Source organism: Malania oleifera, chromosome 4, assembly GCF_029873635.1.
Source record: "Malania oleifera isolate guangnan ecotype guangnan chromosome 4, ASM2987363v1, whole genome shotgun sequence".
Lineage (NCBI taxonomy): Eukaryota > Viridiplantae > Streptophyta > Magnoliopsida > Santalales > Ximeniaceae > Malania > Malania oleifera.
The window spans coordinates 122,155,983-122,169,082 of NC_080420.1; the positions used below are offsets into that span (position 1 = coordinate 122,155,983).

The 13,100-nt window shown below is 35.3% G+C and overlaps 1 protein-coding gene and 2 non-coding genes across 3 annotated transcripts in view; all 3 read left to right on the top strand.

Moving 5' to 3' along the window:
* Positions 1-8,843: 8,843 nt before the first annotated feature.
* On the top strand, positions 8,844-8,914 carry TRNAG-GCC (transfer RNA glycine (anticodon GCC)). The gene has a single exon. It is a non-coding gene; the product is annotated as a tRNA-Gly (tRNA).
* A 12-nt stretch (positions 8,915-8,926) lies between these two features.
* Positions 8,927-8,999, top strand: TRNAF-GAA (transfer RNA phenylalanine (anticodon GAA)). Its single transcript has one exon. It is a non-coding gene; the product is annotated as a tRNA-Phe (tRNA).
* Positions 9,000-11,512: 2,513 nt separating this feature from the next.
* The window catches only part of LOC131153189 (protein SUPPRESSOR OF QUENCHING 1, chloroplastic), a 45,974-nt gene continuing 44,386 nt past the window's right edge, over positions 11,513-13,100 (top strand). Inside the window, exon 1 of the mRNA XM_058105326.1 lies at positions 11,513-11,909. Within this exon, the coding sequence (XP_057961309.1) occupies positions 11,513-11,909 (397 nt within the window). The remainder of the gene's footprint in view (positions 11,910-13,100) is intronic.

The following is a 13,100-nucleotide window of genomic DNA, read 5'->3' on the forward strand; positions in this document are numbered from 1 at the left end:
CTGCCCGATGTCGGAAGGTCAAGGAAGTTGGTGATCTAATAACAAGGGAGCCGATGATTGAAGCTCTGGTGAACGATAGTCATAACTATTATTCAATTAAGAAAAACTAAACGCAGAATAAAAACCTGGATCCATACTAAAAGTGGAATAAATACCTAGATCCATATATGTGTCTAATTTGATTGTCCAACAACCTTTAGCGGAGAGTTTTAATCTTCCACAGTCAAATCCCTAAGTGCCTCACTTGTGTTCTTTTGTTAGATGAGGAAAAGAAATAACGTGAAACTATTTATGATCTGACTTAGGGACCATAACCCTATTAGGTTTTCCTTATATGCTAGGTTATTTTAGAAGGCCATTAGTCATAAATTAACTCAATATTGGGTTTCTACACATTGCAAAGCTCATACCTAATAGATGTTAAAATAGCCCAGTAACATAATTGTTTTTAAATATGTAAGCCCACAATAGGAAATTAAAATTTCCTAACAATCTCCCACTTGGGCGACACATAAATATCAAAAATAATTATATTACTCAAACCTTAAGTTTACACAATACGGCTATTATCCTTATAACATCTCCTTAATTCAATCTTGTTCATCTTATATACTAGCATGGGATCATCGTTACACTCATATTCGTACCTAAACCCATCAATGGTCACCCCACTAATACACTCAATGGCTCCTTAACCTTAACATGCATATTCCAACTGGTTTGACTTTACTCCTTATGAGATCAACCTTAGTTCCTTAGTCCTTAACTCTTCTAAAAGGAAGATAACATTCAGAGTCACAAATACATTAAAAATGCATTCCTTTATTACTTTATTTATGTATAAAATACTCCAAAATAAGTGTCTACAAGAAAGAACATTAAAAAAAAAACCAAACACAAACTCTCATTAAACCGTAACATCATCAAACAAGACGACACCCATACGACCAATGTGCTCATGAAACACCTTGGGCGGTAAACCCTTGGTGAGTGGATCTGCAACCATGTAGTGTATCCCAATATGTTCTATGGATACTTGACGACTCTGAACCCTTTCCTTAATCACCAGAAACTTGATGTCAATATGGTTTGACTTGGTGGATCTTCTATTGTTGTTTGAATACAACACTGCTTACTTATTGTCACAATAAATCTTAACCGGTTTTTCTACCCCATCCAAGATATGCAACCCGATGACAAAGTTTCGCAACCAAATTCCTTGATTAGATGTCTCGTAGCATGCTATAAATTCTGCTGCTATGGTAGATGAAGCTATGAGATTCTACTTAACACTCTTCTAGGAAATAGTACCTCCAGCCAGCAGATAGATATAGCCCGAAGTGAATCTCTTGCTGTCTCGACATCTAGCGAAATCAGAATCAGAATACCCAATGATCTCAAGTTTATCTGATTTCCCGTAGGTAAGCATGGAGTCCTTTGTTTTTTGAAGATACCTTAAAACCCTTTTGGCTGCCTTCCAATGATCCAATCCTGGGTTACTCAAATATCTACCTAAAATTCTAACTATGTACGCCAAATCCAGACTCATACATACTCGAGCATACATAAGACTCCCTATAGCTGACGCATAAGGAATATTTTGCATTTCCTTCTTTTCAACCTTAGTCTTGGGGCATTGACTGAGACTGCACCTTTCTCCCATTAGCTGTGGGTCTATTTCCTAGGTGACGGTCTTTCATGCCAAATCTAACAAGTACCCTTTCGATATAACTCTTTTGTGATAACCCAAGTATACCTCGAGAGCGATCTCGATGTATCTGAATTCCTAATACAAAAGAGGCATCCCCAATATCTTTCATCTCAAAATTTTTGGTCAAAAATTTCTTGGTTTCGTGCAATAGGCATTGCTCACCAACAATATGTCATCGACATACAAAACTAGGAATATAATCTTACTCCCACTGACCTTATGGTATACACAATTATGAACTGAATTTATCTTAAAATCATACGAGATTATTGACTTTTTGAATCTGATCCCTGTTTTGATGCTCACAAAGCACATGTATTTTATGTGTGCATTTAGTATGTGAACAGGTTCATAATTCAAAACACGCATAAGGGAAAGGAAAATGGAAATCGTAAAGAGCACTGAGAAGAACACCAATCTACGTATTCTGTGGAGTATTAAGGAGCAGAAGGCATGAAGACTTTATTTATTTTATGGGTTGTAATTGTAATTAGTGTTGAATGTGCATGCATCTTACATGATTTAATTTGAAGCTCTCACAAAATGACCAAAACCTTAGATTGAACTTAGAGGCTTGAACTTTTCATGAAAACTTTTTTCCAAAAACAAGTTCTTTTTAAAAAAACCCTTCATGTTTTCTTTAGTAGCATTAATGAGCACTTTTATCTATCAAACACTCCTTATCTTAAAAAGTGTTCAACACAAAAGTTTTGGGATTTTCTCTTAGTTATTTGTTGATACAAAAAACGTTCAATTTTAAATTATACATAAAAAGTTATACTCAAAATATTGAAAGATGTCTGTAGCAGAAATTTCCTTTCATGCTGAAGACTGTCGGGAAAAGAACAGTCGACGATTTGGGAGAGTCCAGAAAAATAGTCGATGGTTTTGTATGGTGTCAAAACACTCGACGGGAAGAAACGACTATTTAACTTGTTAGTAGTATCCTTCGTGTAGTAATCAAATACTTAAAATAAGTCCTATCAAATAACAAGTTTTTCTTTGGACCGACTTATTATTCACATATATAACCTAACAATTGTAACGTATTTATCACCGCAAGTATGCAAGTTGTTTGGCCTAACAATAACTTTCTTCTGGGCCGATCATTACTCGCACAAACAACACACATATGTCCCTAATATTTCAATATAAACGCGTCTATAAAATAGAAGTTACTTTTGCAACTTTTTACTTCAATATACTTATACTGAAACTGTTGACTTTTTGACTCCGATCCCTGTTTTGATGCTGACAAAATGTTTGTATCTCATGTATACATTTAGTGTGTGAACAGGTCTATATATTTAACATGCATATGAGATAAAAGGAAAATGGAAGCTAGAAGGACCTCAAGATCATACTTCCTGGTGTATTCCATAAGACTTGAAGAGCAAGATAGAAGAAGAAGACATCTTCTTTCAATAGTATTGTATTTTGTTTTAATTTGGTCTGTAATAATTGCATGACATGCATGATGTGGATGTAAGGTCAAGACCATAGATTGAAATTATCACCTTCAGTCAACCTTCGGTCGACTGACGTTGGATTTTTGGGGTTAACTCTCAAAGACCTTAAATTGACCCTAGGTCCCTACACAATCACTTGCACAAATCTCCTCTATCTTACAAATCATGTCATGTATATCAAGGGTAAACTCTAGCAAGAATCTAGACTTAAAATAAAATTTGAAAGGATCTCAGTCGACCGAACCCAGCTATGTATATTCAGCTTAGTCGACCAAACCACTAAAAGGTCAACAATTTGACCAAGGTTCAACTGACCGAACGATTTTGAACACACCTTCCACAGTCGACCGAACTGGCTCGTGTCTGATACCCAATTGTTCAGCTGACTAAACCTCTAGTTCATTTTTTATTGAGTAGACCGAATCATATAAATAACAGACCGAACCTCGAACGCTTGCAAAATCGCCTTAATTCAGCCGACTATATCTTTAGTTCAAAAGTGTCTCGGTCAACTGAACTTGGTAGTTGGGTCGACCGAACTTAAAATATAGTTGATCGCAACCTCTCGAGTTGGACATTTTTACCGCGTGTTAAATAGAGTTAATTTTTAGTAAACATAATTAAACAATTTCCAAAATTCCCGTTATGTCCCCGACGGTCATATTTTTCCCAATATCTATATATATCCCATCATTACTCATAATTAGCAAGATGATTAACTAAAAAACTCTCTCAAATATAATTATAATATTTTTCATCTTCAAAGCTTATTTTTCATACTCTTTTGTCTCATAAATTTCAAAATCATTTTCAAGGGAGTCTTGATTTGTTCATTCACTCTTTTGCTTGCAAATTGATTGTCTTTAAGGGATTGTTGAAAGAGTCTTATTTTTAGGCATTCATTCTTTTGTAAAGTATTTTTACTCTCTCCTGAACTTTTTAGTTTGAAAATCATTTTGAGAGTTGCCTTCAAGTTTTTCCCACTTAATTTTTCTTGACAAATACTTTTGGGAAGCGATCTTTTGGGATTGAATCTTTGAAATATTCACTGCATACATTTTACTCAAAGATTTCAAATAGTTATTTTGAGAAAAATCACCATTCTCACATTGAGCTTATTTTCATATCATACGTGAGTGTATTTTGGGCTGTAATTGTTGTACACATCGACTTGTATTAGAAACATTTCTTTGTACACAATATTTGATTATCCGTTGTATTCCCGACGTATGGTCGGAAGAGGGAGACTAGCCCTGCAAATAGTCTCGGACTGGTTTAGACCCGATTAAGAGAACTAGGCGCACCAGGTTGTAAGGTGTTGTATTAGGGGCCGCTCCACCCGTTAAGCCAACCATAGTAGAATCCTATTACTTGTGAGTTTGAGGCGGGGACGTAGGTAGTATTGGCATAATCCTGATAATATATCGTGTGTCTACTTTCAAATAATTGCATCTCATAAACTACTTTTCTCTAAGTCCAGTTCCTTGTCTCATCATTGTAACGCATGCTTATGTAATAAAAGTCACAAACTCCCTTTTGGTGTCTCGTCCTTAACTTGTTCTAGACCTTTGGAAATTTTATTTATGGATGTTTGGGGTCCTACTCCTCTCCACTCCTTTGATAATTTTCACTATTACATTATTTTTGTGGATTACTTTACTAAATATACTTGGTTGTATCCTATAAAGAAAAAATCGGATGTTACTTCTGTATTTGAACGATTTAAATCTTTTGTTAAAAATTATTTTTATACAAAAATTAAAACAGTTTATACAGATGGAAGTGGCGAAGCCACCAACCTCAGACATTTTCTCTCACGAGTTGGTATTCAACATCTCAAATCTCCTCCCCATACCCCAGAACATGTCGGCATGACTGAGCGTAAACATCGCCATGTTGTTGAAACTGCACTAGCCTTGCTACATCATGCATTTGTTCCACTCAAATATTGGTCCTCAGCAATTCAAGCCGCCGTTTACCTTATCAACCGAATGCCCTCTCCAGTAACACGTAACCAATCTCCATTCTCTCATCTTTTTAAGCAGTCACCTAATTATTTATCCTTAAAAATATTTGGCTGCTTGTGTTATCCATGGTTGCGCCCCTACACCTCTCACAAACTCCAACCACGGTCCCGGCCTTGTATATTCATTGACTACTCAACTCCACATCATGCCTATATGTGTCTTGATCCCTCCACCAATAAACTCTGCATCTCTAGACATGTCGTTTTTGTGGAACACACATTTCCCCTTCAGAATATCAAGTCTCACACTGCGTCACCTTTTATCTTACCTCCTTCACCAATTGGTTATCTAAATCAACTTAGGTGTCCACTCCTACAACTTCTCCTAATCACTTCCAAGTGCCTGTCACCTCCATCCCTCGAGTTGAATCTGCATCTCCTCCTCTTACTTCTACTTCACATGGTGAGTCTTCTCCTTATCAGAGTGAATCTCCCCCACAAGGCCATTTCATCCTCGGGACCCTCCTCCATGCCTCCACCATCGGATGCATCAAATCCTTCCTAGGTAAGTATCTCATCTACAATTCTAGCACAACCTCATCCTTATCTTTGACCTTCACACAACCACCACTCCTTCCACTAGTAAACCTTCCACGTTCAAACAGTCCCAGCAACACCTCTCCTGACAACAAGCCATGAGCGACGAATACAATGCTTTACTCTCCAATCACACATGGTATCTTGTTCCACGCAATCCTATACAAAACGTTATTGGGTGTAACTGGATCTATAGAATTAAGAGAAATCCTGATGGATCCATCGCTCGTTATAAAGCTCGCTTAGTGGCTAAAGGTTTCCATCAACACTTGGGATAGATTTTTCTGAAACCTACAGCCCAGTTGTCGAACCTGCAACTGTTCGATTATTACTTACTCTTACTGTGACTAACGATTGGTCTCTTCGCCAACTGGATGTAAATAATGCGTTCTTGCAGGGCTCCTTATCTGAGGCGGTTTTCATGGATTAGCCCCCTAGCTTCACCAACTCGATCCTCTTGATCATGTCAGTTACTTACACAAGGCCATATATGGGCTTCGACAAGCACCGCACGCATGGTACCATGAACTTCGCAATTTTCTTATCTCGAAAGGCTTCATCAACTCTCATTCGGACACCTCCTTGTTTATGCTTCACTCTTCTGGCACAGTTCTTTATCTATTAGTTTATGTGGATGACATCATCGTCATTGGATCCTCTACTTTTCATGTGATTGCCTTCATCACCAATATTTCCAAACGATTTTCTCTTAAGAATCTTGGTAATCTTACATATTTTATTGGGATTGAAGCTCATTTTACCTCTAATGGTTTGTTTTTGTATAAAAAAAATATATATCCAAGACCTCTTGCATCGAGTTAACATGGAAAATGTCAAGCCCGTCTTTACCTCTCTTGCAACTACTGAAGCTCTCATATTGTCGGATGACTCTCCACCAACTGATGCTACCTTGTATCGTCAAACTCTTGGGTCATTACAATATCTCTCGTTGACACGTCCTGACGTGTCCTTTGCCATTAACAAGTTATCTCAGTTCATGCATTCTCCTTCCACTCTTCATTGGTCCGCAGGTAAATGCTTGCTCTGCTATCTGGTTGGAACTCTTGACTTTGACATTATGATTCGCAAAAAATCACCACAGATACTTCATGCATTTGCCGATGCTGATTAGGCTGGTGATTCTAACGATCAGACTTCAACCTCTGCTTATGTTCTTTTTCTTGGCTCCAATCCTATCTCTTGGAGTTTTAAAAAGTAAAAGACTGTCGCTCGCTCCTCCACCAAGGCTGAATATTGAGCCATCACCTCTATTGCAGCTGAAATAAATTGGGTAATGAATCTTCTTCAAGAGTTGTGTGTACCCGTAACCTCTACCTTGGTCATTTACTATGATAACATGAATGCTACTTATGTCTATGCTAATCTAGTCTTTCATTCTCATATGAAACACATTGCTATCGACTTCCACTTTGTTTGCGATCAAGTTGCTACAAGTCGCCTACGCGTTTCCCATGTTCATACTTCTGATCAACCAGCTGACTCCCTTACCAAGCCGCTAACTCGATTCTCCTTTTTTTCTCATCGAACCAAGATTGGTGTCCTCAACAGCCAGTCAATTTTATGGGGGCATGATAAGTCAACACCTACCATTGCTCCTCCAATCAAGCCGTCAATCACTCCATCGGTCAAGCCTCCATTATCTCCATGAATCTTCGCTGAGATTACTTTGAATTCACTGTGTATAGCTATCGCATTCATCATTGATTATGTATAAAATGCCATGTACAACAATGTATTATTAAGAAGAATATATACAAAATTAATAATTCTCTTCATGGTATCAGAGCCCACCGTTCCTGATATCGACAAGTCTCTGCAACCTCTTTGTCGACGAATCTACGCCGTGAAATTTTCCCTCGCCTGTGCCATATTCTATTCCGGGTGCTCGGCCGCACCCACATTGCACTTCCCTCCCAGCTTGCTTCCGCCTTCAGCTTCCATAGAAAATTTGTGGTTTGTCTCTCGTCCTTGATCTCGGCGGCGAGTTCCTCTAGGTTGACTGCGACCAAAACTATCGCCAACGACAATAAAAAATTTAACCAAAAATATTAACCACGCACACCACCAAAATTGATTTTATAAACAATTGATCCACAACATTTCCAATCTAGATTTTCTTTAAACTTTATAATAGAACACCTAGATCTAGGGTTTTAATACAATCAATATCATTCGTAAATCAAATAATGCATAATTTCTTAGTCAACAATATGATTAGGCTCTGATACTACTTGTTAGAAATAACTTTAATCCATAAAATCTAATAACCCAAAATCATCTTGTTATTTAATTAAGAAAAACTAAACGCGGAATAAATACCTGGATCCATACTAAACGTGGAATAAATACCTGGATTCATAAATGTATCTAATTTGGTTGTCCAACAGCCTTTAGCGAAGAATTTTGATTTTCCATAGTCAAATCCCTAAGTGTCTCACTTATATTCCTCTTTTTAGATGGGGAAAAGAAAGAACGTGAAATTGTTTCAAATCTGACTTTGGGACCATAATCCTATTAGGTTTCCCTTATATACTAGGTTATTTTAAAACCCCATCAGTTTTAAATTAACTTAGTATTGAATTTCTATATATTGCAAAACTCATACTCAATAGATGTTAAAATAGCTCAGTAACATAAGTGTTTTTAAATATGTGAGGTCATAGGAAATTAAAATTTCATAACAGTTACTACAACGTTCATAAGGTTCAAAAATTCAGAAAAAGTTAGAGGCCTTTAATTGTGGAAAATCATTTTAGTTTTTTATAAAGAATCACAAATATCAGTTAATTTTTAATTTTACAATATTTGTATAAAAATAAAAAAGAATTGGCACACTTGTCAAAATATATATATTTAAAAACGGTAAAAATAAATTGTAATTCTTTGAAAATATAAAATCAAAAAATTTAAAGTGCTTTGGTCCAGTATAATTATATATTTATTTTGCAGAATTCAGTCTTGGAGACTGAGAAGGAATCTTGAGAGTGGGCTGTCAAGCCCTGTCATAAGCGGATCCCTATTCCATATATTTTTTTATATATTTAAAAAATTACAACAGTAGACATCACTCAGGAACGAGGCACCAGTGGTCTAGTGGTAGAATAGTACCCTGCCACGGTACAGACCCGGGTTCGATTCCCGGCTGGTGCAAATTCGGACTTTGCGGGGATAGCTCAGTTGGGAGAGCGTCAGACTGAAGATCTGAAGGTCGCGTGTTCGATCCACGCTCACCGCATTTTTATCCTTTTCCTATTCTCTCCTTTTCCTTTGTTTTTCGCAATCCAACCTCATCCATTGTAAGTGGTCACCGTGAGGATAATGCAATGCCTCGATAAATTGAAACTACAAACTCCTCCCTTCACTAATTTATTTCTTCCAAAAATGAAAAAACAATTCTCAAAATTTAAAAATAATTATTTCCTTTATAAATTTTAAATGCCTTCATGTAGAGTTATAAATAAATAAGTGAATTACTAATTTTATATTTATATTTTCTATATGATTATATGAAAATTGGTTCGTGATAAAATAACATTTACGTTATCTTGCTTGCAAAGTTTTAAAATTAAAATTTTATATAAACCGATCAATTTATCACTAATTTTTTAGTAAAAAATAATTCTCAAACATAAAAAACAATTATTTTATCTATAAGTTTGCATGTGTTGTATATTTTTTAACTTTTTTTTTAAATAAATAAATAAATAGATGTGTAGTATCAATTTTTTATATTTTCAAATTTAAAATTGTGTGTAATTTATTTATTTATTTTTGAATGCTTTTTTCCCAATTTAATTAAGTTTGTTACTGCAAAAAATCGAATAACTTTTATTGAACCGTTATTCAACCGTGACCACCTAAAAGAAATCAAACAAGAATGACTTTGAGAACCCGGGGTGTACTCCGGTGTAAAGATCCCAAAAACAATATGCTTGTAAGTGTAAAAATAATTAATTAATTAATTAAGTAAGTAAGTAAATCATAATTATTAATTAAATAATATATTATGTATATATATATATATATATATATATATATATATTTAGGGTAGGGTCCAGAAGAATCCTGAACCTACATGAGACATTTCACCCCCCTTCATTATCTCCGCTATTTCTCTCACTCTCTCTCAATTTCTCTGCGAAATTGAAAAGCAAATATCATTTCTGGATCCTAATTTCGCTCTTCAAGGATTTGACGGGGAAAATTTTATCTTTTGCACGCCGTAGGCACTACTCTAAGATTGTGGTAAGTGAGTTAGATTATGTCATAATTTATTTTAAAATATATCCAATTTAAATTGAATACGAGAATTTAATTATTTTCATGTTTATATTTTATTTTTAAAATATGCATATTTTTAATTAATTACGTGAATTTAATTATATTTATATGTTTGGTTTAAATTAAGTTTGTTAAATTAATTATATTGGTTTTATTCAAATATATGCCTGAATTAAATTAAACTACACGAATTTTGTTTTATTTAAATAGATATCTGAGTTCAATTAAACTACGAGAATTTGATCATATTTGAGTTTTTAAATAGGTTGGGGATTAAATTTTGATATGTGAAGTTGACCATACCTGCTTAAACTTACTAAATATATATTTATGAGAAGTTTTTAGGTAATTCATGAAATTATAATTATTATATAAATCATGTGACATAAGTTTAATTTATTTTAATGCATAATTAAGTATGTATGGAATTTTACGGTGTTATATTTGTTATGTGTTTAATTGAAAATAATGATGAGATTTATCACAAATTTTACGTTGGAAAAATTATGAGAGTATTATACCGTGTTATTACATAAATTGCAATTATATGTTTTAAAAATCCTGATGAACTGGATGTGGTGGATGTTCAGTACCGTAGTTACAGATGAATATTAGTGCAGTCACACTATAGTGAAAGTATTGACGGTTGATAGTGAATTTGGCTTGAGTAGGGGAATACACACTTATTTTTTGATAAGGATATGAGGCAAATCGCACTTACCTCCTCTGATACCTAAGTTAGGAAACTGTTAGATGCTATAAGTTGCAACAATAAATGTAAACGAGTAATAATAAAATTCTTACCTCCTCCCCCTTTTTATAGTAGTGGTGGAGGCAAACCTTCATTCAACTTGACATTCATGAGGTACCTTTATATTTTAAGAAGTTACATGCAACGATTATGTAAATCATCAATTGCGATTTCTGTAACCGCACAAGTGATTATTAATTATTTAGTGGGATTTATGTTAGACATCAATATTAGTTTTCTTGTAACCTTATTATTAAGCTTACTAGGATTGTAGGTAACTTAAGAACAGTTATGTGAGATATCAAATATTGGTTTTATAACTATCAAAACCTTATGGATATTTTTATCAAATTTGGGCGTATAATATATATATATATATATATGTATATATGTATATTTTATTTTTATCAAATTTAACTATTTACGGCAACATCTTATTGTCTATTATGAATTGCAATAAAACTTAAAAAAAAAATTTACAATAAGACAAAAATAATTTATCAAAATATTAATTAAATTGCGGCGTTAACTATTTTTAATATTTATTGTTTTCATAATCAATTAAGCATTGAAAGGTGCTTTAAATGGCCGAAGACACAAAAATTTGAAGGCAATTTTATGGAATCAAATTAAACAAACCCAATTTTTTTTTTAAAAAAACAGAAAGAAAATAAAAACAGAAAACACCAAAAAGAAAAACAAAAAACAAAAACAAAATGAGAGTAGCATTACGCGCATCTGGTTGGAGAGAGCTAATGGCCTTGAGACTCTCATCACCTTCTCCTCCTCAATCCTACCTCACATTTTTGTTCTCCTCCTCCTTCCCGCCGTTGATCTCCGGCCACATTTCCGTCACCCGACGACGGCCCAGTGGCCACGCGTTCGTGCGCAGGCTCGGGAAAATGGCGGCTCAGGCGTGTGTGAAGCTGGAAGACAGGAATCCTCCGGGTGCCGCAGCCGGAAGCGAGTGGGGCAAGGTGTCGGCGGTGCTTTTCGACATGGACGGAGTTCTCTGCAACAGTGAAGAGCCGTCGCGGATGGCCGCCGTCGACGTGTTCGCCGAGATCGGCGTCCAAGTCACCGCCGACGATTTCGTGCCGTTCATGGGCACAGGTAATTAATTAATTCCCGCCCGGTCTAATGCGTAATTGTTTTGTTCATATTATGTAGCATAGAAGTGTATTCGAGTAGGGAAAATTTTGAACTCAAAAATCAGACTAGAACTCAATCCATTTTAAAGCTGTTGAACTCGAGCTCTACTCATTTATGATTTTTAAAAATTCAAATGTTTTTGACTCGATTAAGTTCGATTTTGGTAAAACTAATGCTAACTATAAGTATAAAATAAATAATATATTATTTATGAAATTAAAAAAATAATAAAATAATGAAAACAAGATTTATTAAGTTCTCCACAAATTCAAATTCAACTTGTCAAGCTCCTCGAATTATTAAAGCTTCACTTGAGCTTCACTATGGTTGAACCAAGCTCGAGGAGGTCACAAGCTGAGTTGACTCACTTGTCCCCAGGTTGGCGGCTCATTTATTGCCTGCCCCGCCGCCAACACTCCCTCTCCCCAAACCAAATGTAGTCATGGGGTTGAGTGACTTTTGATGCTCATTAAAGTAATGTGTAGTCTCTAAATATTATGTGTGTTGCCCCGCAGCCAACACTCCCTCTCCCCAAACCAAATATATTCATGGGGTTGAGTGACTTTTGATGCTTATTAAAGTAAAATGTAGTTTCTAAACATTATGTGTGTTGAGTTTGGAAGATTGAGATTAAAGAGAAAAATGTTAGGTTAATTTAAGGGTGGATTTGGCAATGCATGGGAGTTGATTTGCCCAATGTTTTTATGTGCCTGTGAGTTTTGCATGCCCAAAAACATGCACACACACACACGCATGCATACACTAGCATATATGCATATATATTAAATGCGCATGCATATGTAATTTATCTACATATTTATGCACACATGTATCACCCATTCACTAAATGTTGTAGGTTAAAATTCCCCTTTAAGATATAGAGGATTGCTAACCTCCAAACACTTTTTGGGTTAGTTTTGTACCGATTCTACAAGGCCAAAAATGACAATGCTTTTCTTCTTTAAGGTCGAGGAAAATTAGTAAATATAGCCAGGATCTTTTTGGTAGAATATAGTGGTTCTAAGAGCTTCGCATTTGCTTTCCCTACGTCTGTGCTTGATCCCCCTCTAATTCCTCAGAGCCCTAAGTAATTGACAATGGACCTAAGTAATTGACAAGGATTCATAGTCCATTGTCAATTTGAACTGTCCA